This window comes from Stegodyphus dumicola, chromosome X2 (genome assembly GCF_044657685.1).
Source record: "Stegodyphus dumicola isolate Sdum_Otavi_A_Nest chromosome X2, ASM4465768v1".
Taxonomy (NCBI): domain Eukaryota; kingdom Metazoa; phylum Arthropoda; class Arachnida; order Araneae; family Eresidae; genus Stegodyphus; species Stegodyphus dumicola.
The window spans coordinates 117,811,556-117,829,488 of record NC_140781.1 but is presented as its reverse complement, the minus strand read 5'-3'; the positions used below and the strand labels follow the sequence as shown (position 1 = coordinate 117,829,488).

Genomic DNA, 17,933 nt, shown 5'->3' with positions numbered 1-17,933 from the left:
AATCAAGTTAAAGGAAATAACAAGGATAATCAAGAAAGAAATGCCTACTATTGTAAAGTGCTGCCATCTATTGGCTATTCGGGAATACACACACTTTTGTTTCTTTCTTTTGTTGCTCTACTATTAAAGAACCTCTGTAAACCCAGCTAAACTCCCAGACTCAGATATTCGAAACTCCAGTTTGATCGCACTTTTTTTTTTCGATGTAAAATGAAATCTGTTGTTACCTGTTTTCCATTGTTTTTCATTGATTTAAAAGATTTCTTTCACTAAAATCAAATTTCCTACAAGCTAAAAATGTAGAAAGTTAATAACGTAAGTTACTTTGCCAGTTTTATAACTATTGTTATTATTATGTCAGAAAAGTAACTTCTGTGTTTTATTTTTAGAAGAATATCCACTGACGAACGTATTGTTTCAAGCAAATGAAAAATGATAGCTTACTTTAATTTTAATGACTTAAAAATTAAATTATACTACATTTAGTTTTACGGATTATGTAAATAAAATTTCAATTTACTGCTGTTTTATGTTAGCAGAAACAGAAATTCCTCTGGTGTTTAGGCAAATGAAAAATTTCTTTGCTCTAATCCAGTGGTGGCGAACCTTTTTGGAGGCGCGTGCCCAAAACCTCTTTGATTAAATCTTCATCGGAAGTGGTTTATCATGTTTTGCCAGGCACAGTAAAATCTGAGAGCTGGCCGTTGTTAGATGGTTTGTTTTAGAAAGATAATTGCAAAAACAACTTTCTGGTAATTATAATTCCTCAATTTCCCTTCAATAATCACCTTCCGCTCAGTTTCATCAAATTCAGCAACAATTTTGTGGTTGGTGTTGAAGTGCCGTCTGACACTAGGTGGGTGACACACAGAACTTTTTCCGCACTGAATGCATAATACTTTCCTATTGCTTTCAATAAATAACTCCAAATGATTCCGTCCAGGTCTTTTAAAATGATCGTCCACTATCATTGTTTAATTTTGACTTTTTTGCTGGAGTCATTTGTGAGGGTTCAAGACCTGAAGTATAGAAAATCTACTTAATAATGAAAGTATTAAAACTCACTGCCAGTTTGCAATAAATTTGAATTCGTTTAGCAAACATCAGCTGCTTCAACTTTGTCGTATTCTTTACCATTTAACAAGTAATGTGATTGGCCCAAACAATTGAAATGTCTTAAAATTGGATCAATAAATATGTATATCATTTCTACGGTGATATATAAAAAACTTATATCCAGGCTTAGGCCCTGTGCCAGTGGCATTATGCGATAAGTAAGTGAATCGTTCAAGAACAGACTAAAACATCTATTTAAATTACATAGTATCATTTAATTGTGATTATTGATTAAGGAAGCAATATTTTAGTCGTGTACGGCTGATGAGGCTCTGCGTGCCGACTGCTGCACGCGTGCTATAGGTTCGCCATCACTGCTCTAGTCTATACCCGACCTCCGCTCCCAAAAAAGAAAGGGAGGGAAGGTACTTTTTGTTGCGTTTCACGAAAATAAAACTATTGTTAGGTACGTATTTTCATTCCAGTTGCATCAAGGCAGGTTATATCTTCGTAATTGCCTTTTAAAATTTCTTAAAATTCTTCTTTTAAAAAACATTAAATTGTGTATAATGTATTCTCATTTAATTAATTTTATTTTAAATTAAAAATAGAATTTCTTTAATTATTATCACATATTCATTCAGTTATAATTCAGAAACGTGACTTTTTTTAATTCCTTCGGCTGCTTTTTGACAAAAACCAAGAAATTATCAACTATTAATTATTATTAAATATTTAATGATTATTGTTTCGTTTTTGCTTTAATTTGCTTTTATCCCCAAATTTTGTTCTCCAAGTTTTTGCTTCACACTGTTTTTCATTTGTGCTTTCCTGTTATATGGTTTGTCACTCTTGGTTTATATTAAATTTACATATTTTATCACTTTTTTAATTAATTAATTTCTCAACATTCTGCACAATATTTATAGTATTAATTCATTGAAAAAATTATTAATTAATTAAATTTCTGAATTCTTCTGACAGTAACAGATTTACTAATATGAGTTATATACAAAAATTAAGGAATGTTTCAATAGATAAGTTGAAACAGGTAAAGTGATGACTTGAACAGTAGTAAATCTATTCTTATAATTAATCAACACATGACATTATATATCATCAGCTCATTTAGTACTGAGAGAGGCTCATTAGTATATCTGTTTAGGAAGCGATTAGGCTGCAGTTTGCATTTTTCAGCAGTATAAGGAAGGCCTAATGGTCTGGCTCAACGAAACGCTTTGATCTGGCTGAACGAAACACTTGAAAGGTAAACTATACGTCATTAGATAGGCCATTAAGAAGCTATTATATGATCCTTATTTGGTTGTAATCGTTTGTGATAAAGCTTATTTCACAGTGATAATTAATGTTATCACTGTGAAGAGTTAGCAGTATCATTACTGCAATCGTTTGATGATAAAGCTTCTTTGACAGTGATTATTAACGTTATCACTGTGAAAAGTTAGCAGTGTCGTTACTGAGGTAAAATAGAAATTAAATGTATTCAAAAATTATTTAAGAACACACCAAATCGAAGGCGTGTTTATTATTTAACAATACACCAGATCGTAGGTGTATTGTTATTAATGAATGGAAGGTAATATTAATTATTTAACATATACACCCACTTATTTATTGTAAGTCAAATGTTTGAACAATTAATTACTAAATTTGAGAAAATCAGGTTAGTTACCTGATTTTCTCAAATTGTATAAAAAATGTAGACGTAATTGTAATTCTTTTGCAATCATTTGTACTGAAACCGTATATTTATGTTCTTGTGTACGTAAAATCTGCCACACCCTGTGGTGCACATTGGGCAACTTTTGGTGATGAGACGGCTAAATGACAAATGGGTACTGCCCAGTACCCACGAATGCATTAAGTTGAGAGTCCAACAATTTGAAAACAACAACCTATATTATTATGCTCCTTATTTTACTAAAGATACTAATAATCCCCGGATCTTTCAAAGAAAGAGTGATTATTAACAATCTGCGACTATAAAATATAAATGCAATAATTTTTAATGCTTTCAGTTTGATACTCGTCATTGCTCCTGCGTATAGCAGTAAATACTATTGCATCAGCGCGTTCGACAACTTAAATTATTTTAGATGCGTTGTGGTGTCAGTTTGATGTTAAAAGTTGTTAATACCTCCATAGTTGTTTCTATATTTGCGCTAATTTTACTTTACATATAATTGATGCTTTGGAAGATAATACACGATTGAACGATCATCTTAACATGCTGAAATAGGAGAAAAAAATAGGGGAGGGAAATCATCAGCAATTTACAAGAGAAGCATTTTAATCATTTTTGAAGAAAGTTTAAGAGAACAATGAGAAGATTTTCGGCAGATCACTAGAAGGCAACCAACGACTATCAAGATACAATGTTGTAAAAAGTGGTGAAAAACTCATAACACCAGTTAAATTTTAAAAAAATCGGAGGGGGGGAGTATATTCTATATATTTTTTAAAAGAATTTTCAATTAGTGTATCAGGTTCGTATTGTAAATGGACATTGAGAGCGAAACAGCGTGAAAAAGCTTAACGCAATGTATAAACAAGCGGTTCTCAACCTTTTAACTAACGCGTATCATCTAAACAAAAATTGAAAAACTTTAGTACCACAAATACATTTTAGGAAGATTATTTTACAGTTTCTCAATGGAAATATTAAAAAAACATATTTTGCCATTTGCACAACCTATTGGTTATTTGCATTAAATATGCATACATAAAAATATTAGATTAAAAATTGGTTACCATTTTAATTATCAGAATTTAAGTTATAAAATTACTTTAATTACTTATTTCGGACCATTCAAAAGTTAACAAGTGTATTATTTTTGAAACCTTCAGTTAGAGTTCGGTCACGGGAAATTTCTGCCAGTTGCCTTTTCCTTCACCAGAAGAAATTTCAGGTACATTTGAACAAAATGGATTTCTAATCCAATCTTAATTTCAGGGTCCTCGGGAAAATACATCTTGAAATTTTTTAATGTCGGATGCTGATTCTCCTTTTACTTTCAAATTATTTTCGGTTAGAAAATCTTCTAAAAGCGGTAAAAAGCTTAAATATAATTATCCAATTCTTTGATTATTAGCTCGAGTGTTTTTTAGCATTGAATTTATTTTATCTGTAATGGTAAACAAATTAAAACTCTGTCCTTGTAATCCTAAATTTGATTCGACTTTACAAAAATATCAGCTAAATATGCTAAACGCGCAAACCATAATTCACTAACTAAATATTTTTGCAATTCAAATTTTTGAATCAAAGAGGAAAATTTGAGTTTCTGATCAAAGATCGAAAAGACGATTTAAAACTTTGCCTGTGGATGACCCCCTTACTTCGGAATGTAACAAAGGCGTTTCATGTTCACTGCCCATCTCTTGGCATAAAATCGTAAATATTCTTGAATTTAAAACTCGGCTTTTAATAAAATTAACGATTTTCAGAGTTTGATTCAAAACGATTTTCAGGTTTTCGGGCATTGTTTTGGCTAGTAAAGCTTTATGATGAATGGAGCAGTGAGTAAATTTTGTTTCGGGTGCGAATTTCTTTATTTGAAACATAACACCTGATTGTTTTTCTGTTAAAATCCCGAGCTCCGTCACTGCATACGACAATGCACTTAAACAAAGGAATATAATTCTCAGACACAGAATTGTCAATTACGTTGAAAATTTCATTTGCAGTTGCTCTATCACGAAGAGATTCACAAAATAAATTCTCTTCGGCAATTTATATCCTTCGAAACGTTTTTAACCTAATAACTGAACAGAGTTCGTTGTATGTATACTTTCATCCAACTGCAATGCAAAATACTCATTGTGTTTTATTTTTTGAATAGTTTTTGTGGAATCTTTTGTGGAATTTTGAATAATCTTTTGTGGAATTTGTCATTTCATGAATTCGTCGACTTACAGTATCATTTGATAACGAAATATTATTAAGCTCACTGGCCGATGTTTCATTCAGTGATGTTAAAACGATCTGCTTTAGCTTTAGTTAAGCTTTAGCTGCGGGTAATATAAGGTTTTCTCAAATAGTGTGAGCCTGCCCAGTCTTAACAATTCTTAGGCTTACTAGGTAACTAGCTTCCAAAGCTTTTTCGCTTGAAGTAACAAAACCTTTCATTCCATGTTTACTATTTTTGAACTTTCATAATTTTCTCTTAAAATATTCTTCAGATTTATCCTTTAAACTGGCGGGTTTGGATTAAAGACGTCTTTTAAGAAAGGATGGTTTCATACTCTGATTGGATAATAGTTCATCGCAAGCAGCACACTGAGGCTGAGGGTCCATTTCATCTCTATTCCAAGTAAACTCAAATGATAAAAAACTTTCATTATATTTTCTATAAACAATTTTTCTTTCCTGTCCAATATCCCTAGTGCTAGTAGATTGTCCGTCCTGGATCCATCACCTGTGAATCATCACATTTCCACGTAGTCAATCCAATTCAGATCATTCTGTTTGGAATAAACAGTCACAATCTTAGAGCATCTTTTAAAAGGTCATGAAGGATTTATTTTATTCTTATCTTGTAGCAATTAAAAAAATTATTTTTCAATTTTTACAGTTCTGTTCTCCATCTGACACCGATTTTTTATTAATATTTGTTTTTCTTCGCTAATAAAAGACAGTAAATTGTATGATCATATCACCTTGCTTATTTTGTAAATTATTCAAAGTTTAATTTTTTTTTAATTAATTTCCTTAACTTTTTCCCAGTTTTCTACTACTTCATATTCAACAATATGACCCTAGATTTGTAGCAAAACACAGATCAAATGTCTCAGTGATATAAATTAACTTCTGTCATTTCTGATGAAGTAAAGTAACAGTTCTCCATTTATAAATTTTACTTTGTAATGTTCTTCACTACTTCGTCTATGTTAAAATGTCAAGGAACCTAGTGAACTAAGTAGTGAATTGTCGCTGAGTTCAACTAATTACGACAAATTCCCGAGAAGGGTTAAAATACCCTTTTATTCACTCAAAAAAATAATAACAGGTGGCCCCTTCTCGGGCTTTAAAATCAAGATAAGAAAATAAGATAAGAAAATAAGAACGAATCTAATACTAAACTAAATAAACTTAGCTGAAGCTATACACAAATACCTAATGTAGTAGGCCCTTAATTTAACCTAGCCGGCGATTATCAACAGGCACGTACAATAAGGCCGAGCGTAGTAGATTCAAGAATAGATTCAAGAACGCAGCAGCCAGAAAGCAAAAACACGCCACCAAGGACCCCTAAGCGCTCTCCAGACGCGTAGCTAGGTTTTTCAGCGCCCGGGGACAGCTGAAGATCTTGCACCCCTTTCTGTGTGCCCAGAATGAAAAAAGTTTCATTCTAAAATTTCATAACATTAATTAGGCGCCCCTGGATGCTGCGCCCGGGGACAGATGCCCCTCCTTGCCGCCACTGGCGCTCTCTCTCGAAGTAAGTGGAACTTTCCTTAAAAACTCCTTCTAACTCATTTGCATAAAATGCGATATTAAAAACTCATTCTGGTACGGAATAGTAGATGGGAAACGAGAATAGACAGTAAAGGATGTTTAAACTTAAAATAACTGTTAGAAATTTAACGTAACCCGCACAACTTTTACAACAAACTTCTTGCATTCTTTTTCTTTCTTCTTTCTGATTACACTCATGAATCTTCTCGTTCTTATTTTTACTTGTGATAGTTCCCCATTCACATAAGAATATCATATTGGCTACTATACACTTATTTATTTTTTACCATCTTATTCAAAATTTATTAATCTATAACATGGCAGGCCGAGAACAGACGCAAGGAACACCTTAACCCTCTATTATTGAGTATATGTAGTCCCAAAGTGTCATCATTACTAATAAATATTTTTCTTTACACTATTAAGAATTAAGATATAAGCAATGTAATTGCACATTACTTTGTGCAATTACATTGCTTACATCGCCCAAACGAATACTTCCCACTGTTGCAGCGACACTCTGGACCCACTACTGCAGTGCAGATTCTCACGCAATGTTCAAAGATTTCCAGGGCTCTTCGAAATCCTAAAATATATCCGGCTCTCCACTTGCCACTATTAAACTCTTAACACTCACTTTACTTCGAGGAAAACAGTCATAATTATAATCATTATTCATTTCATTGAGATAGTCAAAATCTGAACGCCTGTTTGGTATGAAAACTAAATTTAGCAATCTTAAGAAGTTTATGGAAACATTAAGGAACCAAGTTCTTGTGTATTTTAATTAACACAAATTTTAAAGCCACCTAACTCACACGCATACATGAAATTTGAGGGATCTTGTTCTCTTCATTCCTTTACACATTGATTAGTAGAATTTACGGCAAACCTTCATTCACTTTGAAGAGTACATTGAATTACGTACTTCATTTTTAACCAAGTTGCATGCTTACGGTGATCTACTAATGCTCAAATGGCTTCAAATTAGAGGTTCTCAGGCACAGAATGCCTTGTATTTATCCCTCACCTTTTTATAAAACTGACTTTCATACTGCTACGTTAACCGTTGTTTCAGTTATTGCGTTCTGTCGGAAATGTGATATAACTGTTCAACGAGACTTTATAGCTATCTCATTTGTTTGCAATTGTTTTTATAAACTAAATGGGACTGATTCATCCATAAAAAAGAAAGTGGTAACTTCCCATACCAGCTGGCCTGCCGATACGGCAGCTAGCTTGGCTAATCACTATACAGATCAAAGCGGAGCTCAAAGTATCAAATTTCATAACAAAAGTGAAAGAATTTGACATTAATTGTGATGACATTACTCATTTTAAACTTAAGTGGTAATCATTACTAAGTCTCTTATATTCACGAATTCGGATATTAGATTTACAATAAACAGGGGCTGGTTGTACATTTGATAGCATCATCTAAATGAGTAGTGCTTTGTTGTAAAAAATAAGTGGAGAAAATAGAAGGAGAATAAAACAGTTTTATTAACAAGAAAACAATTATTTACAAAAAAGTACACCTTTGTGTACACAGTATATAAAATAATGTGGACTTTCGTTTCGAACAGCATATCATACATTTGCAGAGATGTCCAAGCATGAAAATAGCTTAGGATATAATACAAACAAATATTTTCAGAAGACAATGCAATGAAGCGTTTGCACTATACAGTTAAATCAGATTGGATGTATATATCTATACGAGCATGTATGTTAAAAAATTTTGTATTTTAAATAGGATTTATCAGATATCTGTATGTGCTTACATTAAAAAATGAAAATCTGCTCTTTCCACATTACGTAGATTTTATGCATATAGATATATTAATGGAAATTAAGACACAACAATTTATTCTAGGAAAACTTTTGAGTTCCAGAGATCAAGAACACGAAAATGCTTATACCTTTTAATACCGGTGAGGTTTTCATAAACTATTAGCACAAAGAAAATTTATGAGTAAAAACTAAAAGGAGGAACTATAAATGATTTTGAATTATGAATTATGACATTGAATATTATATTATGATTTTGAACTATGAATGAAAATTTGCATAAAATTTTTCTAGGGAGAGAAAAAATAATGAACAATTGAAATTATTTGCACCTACTAAAATTGAGCAGAAACTCAAATAAATAATTCGCTTGATAGGTGTTTTTACATTATGACGACTAAACCAGTATGTATTACATAAATATCATCAAACTTCGATAAAAAAACAAGTATCAAATACAAAAACGGTGTGAGAAATGGTGTGAAAAGATTGAACATTTGTTTTGTTTCATAGTAATGACTAGAAAAACATTCCAAAGTGATTCATTTGCTCAAAGACAAAAGATGAGATCATTAGTCAATAACATACATATTCTGTTCTAAAACTGAACCTTCCACATTAATGCACTAACATTAAAATAGTTACACTGCGGAACGGGCAAATTTCACCCAATAAAATTGACTTTCATTTCAGGTATTCCAGTTTAACATATTTCTGCAGTAGTGCTATTTTATACATTTACGATGAGACAAGAATTAAATAACATACATTCGAAGAAGGTGGACGGAAAAAAACTTCAAAATAATTTCTTTGAATATTTGAAAGAAAATGCAGAGTTCGTTGCAGAAATTTCATAAGAGATCCATTTCGTTTCATTGGCCAGATGTATATTTTAAAGATGGCAGTATTTATTTCCCACAAGTAAAAACTTGCGAAAAATTTGCAGCCATAGAATAGCTGCTCATGTTCGTAATAGTTTGAGCAATTCATAACCAGAATTGCGTAAACGAATCAAATCTTACTCATGTTAGTTAAAGAGGCAATGGAAATTCGTCTTCCTGTGATAAGATGTCGAAAGGTAATGACCACAGAGATCTTCTGACTTTCTTTCACAAATGTTAAAAAGTAAACAGCAAAAAAGAATACCATCATCCATTCGCATACGCTTCTTACCACGCTGGGTTCCTGCAATCAAAAAAGCATTTTTAAATCAGTTACAATTACATAGTAGCATTTTTATCCTTTTAAAGGCAACTTTATTCTTGCTGAACTTTCAATTAATTATTGAAAAATGAAAAAGTCAATATACAAGTAACAACCAATACACAGAGGGATCGTAAAGGGCAGCTACATATTCTGTTGCAATTTCATTTAGCATATTACTTTCAGTTGCTAATTAAGGTAAGGAACTTCAGGAGAATAGTTTCAGTACTCGGGGTAAAATGTTTTTGAAATCAGAAAATTTAACCGCGTTTTATGATCCCGTTGCGCAAAATCCCGATTAGAAAAGTGTTCTTTGTGATTTAACTGAGTCATATAACCTATTTTTACAAATTTTTTTTTTTTTTTTTTTTTTTTTTATTATTTAGCAAAATTCGTTGAGATAATCGTAATTAGTATTTTCTAGGGATCAGATGCAAAGCGAAAGTTGTTACTCAGAATAACAGAAGAAACTTTAATCATCAAACGAGCCACTTTTATTTTGCAGTTGCTCCCTAAAGATTACTTAAGTTTATTTACGGAGTTTACTTAGGGAACATTTTTAGACGAATATTCAATTTTGGTCGGAAATAGGCTTTGAAGAGATGCAAGCCAGAAGATTTCTAATACTTACAAAAATAACGTAAGTATGAAACTTTTTATATTTAATTAACTGAAACATAACAGACATTTTTGAGCGGGCTTTTTACTGTACAAGAAGCATATAAAAATTGCATTTTTCATTTCCAGATCAATCCTACCCTTAGTGCTGCAACTATTCTCCAAAAATTCTCCACCATTAAATTTTGTAGCAAGAATTAGACGCCTGTGGTTACTTTTTCCGAAAATCATGCATAGCAAGCATATTAAACTCAATACCTCAAGTAGGCCAAATAGTCATCAGTATACAGTAGTGCGGGCCGCAAAGGGGGTAAGCCATTTTCATACTTAGTGATGCATTTAAAAAAGAGAGAATGCATAAAACTGTACCTAATACTGTAATTCCTTAAAAACCAGAAGGAATATAAGGAAATCTTGGTTGTAAATCGATACCTATTATTTCTTTCTCAACAACCTGGCTTTTTTTTTTTTTTTTTTTTTTTTTTTTTTTTTTTTTTTAATACCAGCTTTCGAATGTTTGAAGACTGCTGCTCGCACAAGCGATTTTCAGAACAAAGATCAGACCTATTAACCTGTCTGGAGCTTGTTCCTATCGGTAAGTGAGAAAAGTTATTCTCACTGATACATACTAACGAAGAGAAGGACAGTTAAATTCGGGAATGCCCATTTCACTGAATTTAAAAAAAAAATATTTTTTCGGCATAGTTCAGTCGCATTGAATTTCTGTTAATTCTATCTGCAAATAGGCTAACGCATTCTCAACGTCGGTTGATACAATATTTTTGTAAATAGACCATTTTATCACCCGTGGTTTTATATACTCCTTGATATTAGGCAGAATTCCATTTCTTATTAATATATTTAAATTATATATTTTATGCTATTTTCCCATGGTGAACTGAGGGAGGCAGAAAAATGAATCAAGGTCCGCTAGTTTGACATGCCTGTTGTATAATGTGAGTGAAATACTCGATATCTAAAATACGTAAATGCTCTCTCTACTTTTTCTTATTATTCAGTTCCGTAAAGCAAAATTATAGTTACTTTGTGTACAATTATTTAGATTATATACTTTGCATGCTGCTGTGTTACTGCTATCAGTATATGTAGGGAGCAAAATCACCTGCGCGTCGTAACGCAAATTTCACAAAAGTGAGGGGAAGTTCGCGCATCGCCCAGTTCATTGGTGATTATGTTTTACTACTGCGCAGAAAACAACGCACGCAAAAACGTGCAAGTCCGTGGTTTAAATGCTTACGGAAAAGCAGTCCGGAAAATTCTTCTAAATTAGTACTCCGTAACAGGAAAAATCTGAATGTGTTCATTGAAGGTTTCTAATATTCTAAAAGCAAGCGAGTTTAATGTTTTAATACATTATTATTTCACATTCTTATGAAGTTCTTTTTAGAATTTTGTAAGACATTAACTATATTCTTTTAACCTCTATTTAGCCAAACAAGCGTGCAAATATCATTAACGGCATTTTATAATGATAATGTAACAGCAGCGGATCACTAAATGGTGTAGCGTATTTTTCTTCAGATTTTCCTGGTGTAACTTCCACTTCTCATTTTAAATTTGGGGAAAATACGTTTGATGGCAGCTTTTAATAAGAAAGCGAGGTAATTTTATTTTCATTACGAATGAAAAAATGCCATGCCATTTGTATAACTCTGATGAATGATATTCTAAATAAATGTTGACATCATACTTTTTTACTCAATCTGCGTATCAATTACCACTCTTAAGAACTGACCTAGAAAACGGCCAAAAGAATGAAACTTCAATAGAACCATTAAAAGATAACTTCGGATATCTATAATATATTGCATAGCCATCCATATTTTTGAAGCAATTCAATAACGTTATCTGGAAAAAAATAAAAAATCTAAAAGCTTTCATATTTTACAAACGGGCTCGCTGTATTGGCTGCATAGGCTTTCTTTAGATATGAAATAAAAATAGGAACTGGTTTCCATTGAAAAGTAGTCCACAAATACATCTTTCCTGAGGACTTCACATACGTTAACATGATCAATAAAATAATCAATCGACACAGAGATAATTATCATACAAATGACAGAACTTTAAGTAAAAATGTGGACTATAAGTATTAATGAAAAAGCAATTACGTAAACCCACTGTTCTTCTTTTACTCCTTTACGCGTAGATCTTTGCTTAGAAACAAGTTCCTAAATACAGACTAAACGCATAAAAAATAACTTCCGTATTTTATTAACTGCAGTTTAAATGACTCGTATCTTTAGAAAAAAAAAAAAAAGTTTAATTTTTGATGGAAAGCTAGGTTTCGTGATTTTAATAGATGCATGTTGCACCAAAAACAAAAACAAATAGAAGTCAAATACAGAAATTAAAGTGTTTTACTTTTTGCAATTGTATAAATTTTTGAATGATTAAGAAGTAAAATTCATTTTCTTGGCATAATAAGCACGCATTTAACCTATAGAAAAAAAGAAACTATTGAGATTTTTTCGAATATGACAGTTAGCCATTTAGTATGGTTCTTTACGTAGTACTACAGTGCATACATATCCCAGATACACTTACGTGTGATTTTATTACACTTATTATATCTATAGATGTAAATACCATGTACTAAAATTACAAACAATGAAAATGATCATTAGCGCACCTTTAGAGGCTTCGTAATGACATCCGCCTGCAAATAAATGTCCGCTGTCTGTTGGGCATTATCGCTGGAAATCGTACTCAAAGTAGCTAATTAAAAAGTTAAAGAAAATTGAAAGTATGATAAACACAAAACGTAATTTTATTTCAATACAGTTAAAAGAAATATTGAAAAAAATGTGGTTGTGTCAAGAAAGAACAATAAATTTGATTTCATTATAAAAGTATAACTGCTAATCATTATTAATGGAATCTTAATTGTGAAAAAGGAATTAGTTTGAAGTTTAATAACTAATATACTTTCTCATCTACAGAATATATTTAATGATATGCTTTTAAAGCTCAACTTTGCCCGATTTCGTTTCGGATGAACGATAAAAATAATGAAAATAAAATATGCTGGAAAACAAAATACTTTGATCTTGTGAAACCTTGATTTTAGTAAGATGAATGCTGTAAAAGCTTTTTCAATTATGAAAAAATATTTATAATTAAATTTTTACAAGGATATAAACAATTTAATATATTTTAATTTGGCACTATGAGCAATTCATAAAGAGTATTCAAATAAGAACAGGCATCATTAATTATGATGGAAATTAACTTAAGTTTGGGGAATTTGTGTCACTAAATTTTACAAACAGTTACATTTTGAGCTAGATCCTATCCTATTAATCCTTGGCTCACGTCACAATTTTCACTCAGACCGGAGAATTATGCAGATTTAAAGCTATGCTGCATAGTTTAAAAGGAGTTTACGCTTATAAGTGGCCTATTAGAGCGTTGGTGTCATTGCTAATGTGTAACTGAGAAATAATTCCTAGTAAATCGAGAAACTAAAATACTAAATAACTACTCATTCTTACTAATGGCCATAAACTGAACAGTAGCTATGTTTCTGGTGCTCTACTTCAGCTTTTAGTTGTCGTGTAGACTGAGCAGGTGCTCAGCTTTGAATTAGAATTTTGTTTTACAAGTATCTGAACTTAAGATACAGAACAAGCAGCCTTATCTTTTAATACTTTTATACGATGAATTATCGGTTCAGTTTAAATAGTAATTCTTAATTATAAAACACCAGGAGTAGTTTTATTAATTTTATTTGGATTTTGATTTCTGTACTTGTGTTTGCAATAAAATAATCGTTAAGGAGAATGATACACCGAAAGGTGGAAATAGCATTGTGCATTATTTCCCCACATATACTTACTCCCACCACAGAGTTACTCCCACCCACAGAGTTATAGTTTCATGTTAATAAAAATTAGCATAATAAAAATTAGCATGTTAATAAAAATCATGTTAATAAAAATTAAATCTACGAAGACATCACATTCGAAAAAATTCTTGAAGTCTATCGAATACATAAGATTCGCATTTAATGGAAAGAAGACCTTCATAATTTCGTACACATATTTAAGTCAATAAAGAGATTAACTACCTCCTAAATAGAATGTACAACTAGTGTCATTAACTAATTACTCACTAATGGTAATACAAAAATTATGGGTAGGGACAGGGAATTTTTAATTGCTGTTATTCATTAAAAGAAGTTAAATGTTTGTTGTTCAATAAGTAAGTTTAGCAGGAATAAGTATACATTAACGCCTACAAGCTGAGTCTGGACGCTCATTTTTTCTTTCGTTAAAACAAGTTCAAATTATGTTGGTTCCTTCCAATCCATCAATGACATGATTTAACGTGAACTTCGCAACCTTTTGGCACAATCATAGAAGACATCATCCAAAATCCTCGAAGGGTATCTTGGTCAAGGACAGATTGCAACCTTTTGGCACACTCATAGAAGACATCATCCAGAAACCTCGAAGGGTATCTTGGTCAAGGACAGATTGCATGTGTTGGTGTGCTGACTAGAGTTACAGAAAATCTGTCCTCCCGCTCCTTTTTGAAATAGGGCTGTATTATGTTTATTAAAAAAACAGCAATAATTTATATATGTGGAAAAATTGGTACCTATTAATCATTCACCGATTCTTGCATCACATTTTCATCTTTGAGTATGAAAGTTTAATTTCTCAATTGGAAATTTAAAAAATACTAACACATGTTTTCTGTGTGTTAAATATACGCTTAATATAAATAGAAAATCTTAGGAAAAGATTGACAGAAAAGTTACTGGTAATTGAAAGTGTGATTAAGCAGGAAAGATAGGAGATTTTCAGAATTTTAATTTAAATTAAACAACATTTTAGACTGTACATCCTTTGACAAAGGTACTTAAGTTATATTGAAAAATTTTAGAAAAAAAGCTTCATAGTAAATTGTGAAAGAAAAGCTATTAAAAGTGGTCTTAAATTTATTTGTTTTATAGTTTTCATGTTAGTTCAAAAACCGAAAGTGAATGATTATCTAACATGAGACTGATAAAATTTTCCGAGAATTAAAATTTGTCGATATATTAAAAATTTACTTGACAACAGACGCTGAACCTATAGAAATTAAATAATTAATGATGTACATTACCGTTAAATTCTTTTATAACTGCCCCACATTCGCTTTCGTTTGACATTTATAAAAGACATTTTAAAATAAAATATACTAATTTGACAAAAAGATCAGACAATTCATAAAATGATATCTTTCACCCATTTCTTGTAAGAAGCTAAATGACAACTTTATTTCGGGCTTCTGAATAGTACTTTGAAGTTATTTCGTAATATTCATGTAATACCACTGCATAAATAACGCTTACTTTAATTCACTAAATGAAAGTAATCTAATAAAGGTATCGAAACCTAATTTATATTAATCTTTTGATGGTCATCAACGAGCTCAGCACACATTCCAGTTACGCACCGCAGTGGGAGCATACGAACACAACTCGGATTACAAATTTACGACTAACAGATATCGCACGTATTTGTGAAGAAAGAATTGTTTAATCTCGCAACAGCCGATGAGTTAAAAGGATACAAGCCACAAAGCAGACAGCGCACAACAAGAAGAGTGTGAATCGCAAGAGAACAAGACGTCCATTTCCTTCGTAGAAAAAAAGAGACAGGCAGGTTTGAAACAGCAGATACAAAGCTCCAAAGAAGAAGGCGAAGAATGCACCCATCATATGAGGCACAAACACGGATGATTCCTAGAATGAAACAATTTTCATATTACACACATTTTTGTTTGATTAAATAAATATGATTATAGTATTTTTTAACATCTAAATTTCCAAAAACATGTTTATTTCTCTGTAACATAGACCGTTAAGAAAAGGGATTACAATAATTTGAATAATTACACAGTTAAATTAAATAAAAAATGTATTTAAAAACATGTTCAAAGGTTTTTAGTTCAATACTAAAAACCACGTTCACAAATAATTTATTTATATTCACAGCACATAATTTTCGCACTTAATATAGTATATACATCTAAACTACTACCCAAATGCTGTGCCTAATGTTATGCATTATCATTTTATAAGGCCTAAACTTCACAAATTAGATCTCAGCTGTTTTTCTCATTCGGGCAAACTTTCGCTATTACATTAGATTTTACTACTTTACTACTTATATATACGTATATATATATAACACACACACACTTCCCTCCAAAAGTTAAGGAACAACATGTTTTGGGAGTCTGAGAATAAGGCAACATAGAAATAAGAAATTTAGCGGACATGTTCACTAAACAGTTCTTTAATGAATGTGACGTAGAATGCTTCTTATGATCAATATAAACATGAATTACAACAAAACATTGCACTCTTGGCAGAGAAATCCAGTCTTGGAAAAAACAGTATATCACAGTTTTTCGTGGAAAAATGGAGTGGTAACATTACAAAAATGGGTTCTAATAAGGAATGTGTTCACCCCTAGCTGCAGTACATTGGCGGCAGCGATGTTCCATGCTGCCAATTAAGTTGTCGGGCAGTGAAATGGGAAGCAACGACCAGACATAGAGTAACACTTTGTTCAAGCTCATCTAACACCTTGGAGGAGGATTCAAAGCAGCAACCTGTCTCCCAAGGTAGTCCCAAAGATGCTCTATTGGATTCATGTCTGAGGATTGAGCTGGCCATTCTACCCGCTCCGTAATGTGACTCTCAAGACATTCTTCATCAACCCGAGCGCGATGCGGTCGCGCATTGTTATCCATCAGAAGAAATCCAGGACCAATAGCATGGGCGGATATATTGATCGAGGATCTCGTCTCTATAGCTCACACCGGTCAAAGTTCTTTCATGGAACACACACAGGTCAGTGTAAGCAACGAGAGAGATCCCAGCTCAAACTATTTTTCCACCACCTCTGTACCTGTGTCATTTCACAATGTGAAATTGGTTGTATCTGATGCTCTGTTCTTTCCAGATCAGCTGACGACCTGAAATATTCTCCCATGTGACCTGGACTCTTCTGTGAAGAGAACAGAAGCTCATTGTTGAGCGGTCCAGACGTGTTCTCCTGCCCAACATAAACGGGCAGCTCTGTGTCCCCTCGGGGCAAGGGGACACAAACAACTGGTCGTCTAACATACAGGCTTGTATAGTGCAGGCGGTAGTAGCTGAGATTCCCGTTCTTGTGAACACTAAATGATCTGCTATGAGCTCAGGCACAGTAATGTCGCTTCTTCTTCGGGCAGAAAAGCTAAATAACGGTCTACCACAGGTGTTGTAACACTTAGTTTGCCTGGAACATATGTTCTTGACACAAAATCCTCGGATTCGAACTAATTCCATGGTCGTTGGACTACAGTGCGAGAGAGATTGACACATCTAGGAGCATCAGGCTTGTAATATTCCCATTTCTATCCATCAGATCGTCCGCTACCTCAACAAACCGGGCAAAAAACTTTTCCTAGATATTGTCAACGAAAGTACTAATAACAATTAACTATCAGCACTAGTGAACAAAACTTACAATCTTTGAATTTTTTCTCCAACTCTTACATAAGTATTGATTTCTATAAAACAAAAGTGCAAGCTATTGTTTTTGCATATATTTTCTTAAACTTTGTTACTATCATGCATATAATTTGTGAATTTAAATGTTACTGACATTTTTGTAATGATGAGCTTTGAGAAACATGCTCTTCCTTAACTTTTGGAGGGCAGTGTATACATATACGACCTTGAAGCGTCTATTTTAAAGTAACAGATCTTAGAATACCAACC

At 32.3% G+C, this 17,933-nt stretch overlaps 1 protein-coding gene across 2 annotated transcripts in view; it reads right to left on the bottom strand.

The window, feature by feature from the left end:
* Positions 1 to 8,016: 8,016 nt before the first annotated feature.
* LOC118199713 (DNA damage-regulated autophagy modulator protein 1-like) overlaps positions 8,017 to 17,933 on the bottom strand; it is a 39,882-nt gene continuing 29,965 nt past the window's right edge. For both annotated transcript variants that reach the window (XM_085809961.1, XM_085809960.1), the window contains exons 6-8: positions 15,731 to 15,902; positions 12,801 to 12,886; positions 8,017 to 9,511 (exon numbers count right to left, since the gene is read on the bottom strand). In XM_085809961.1, the coding sequence (XP_085666087.1) occupies positions 9,338 to 9,511; positions 12,801 to 12,886; positions 15,731 to 15,902 (432 nt within the window). In that variant the 3' untranslated portion in view covers positions 8,017 to 9,337. The remainder of the gene's footprint in view (positions 9,512 to 12,800; positions 12,887 to 15,730; positions 15,903 to 17,933) is intronic.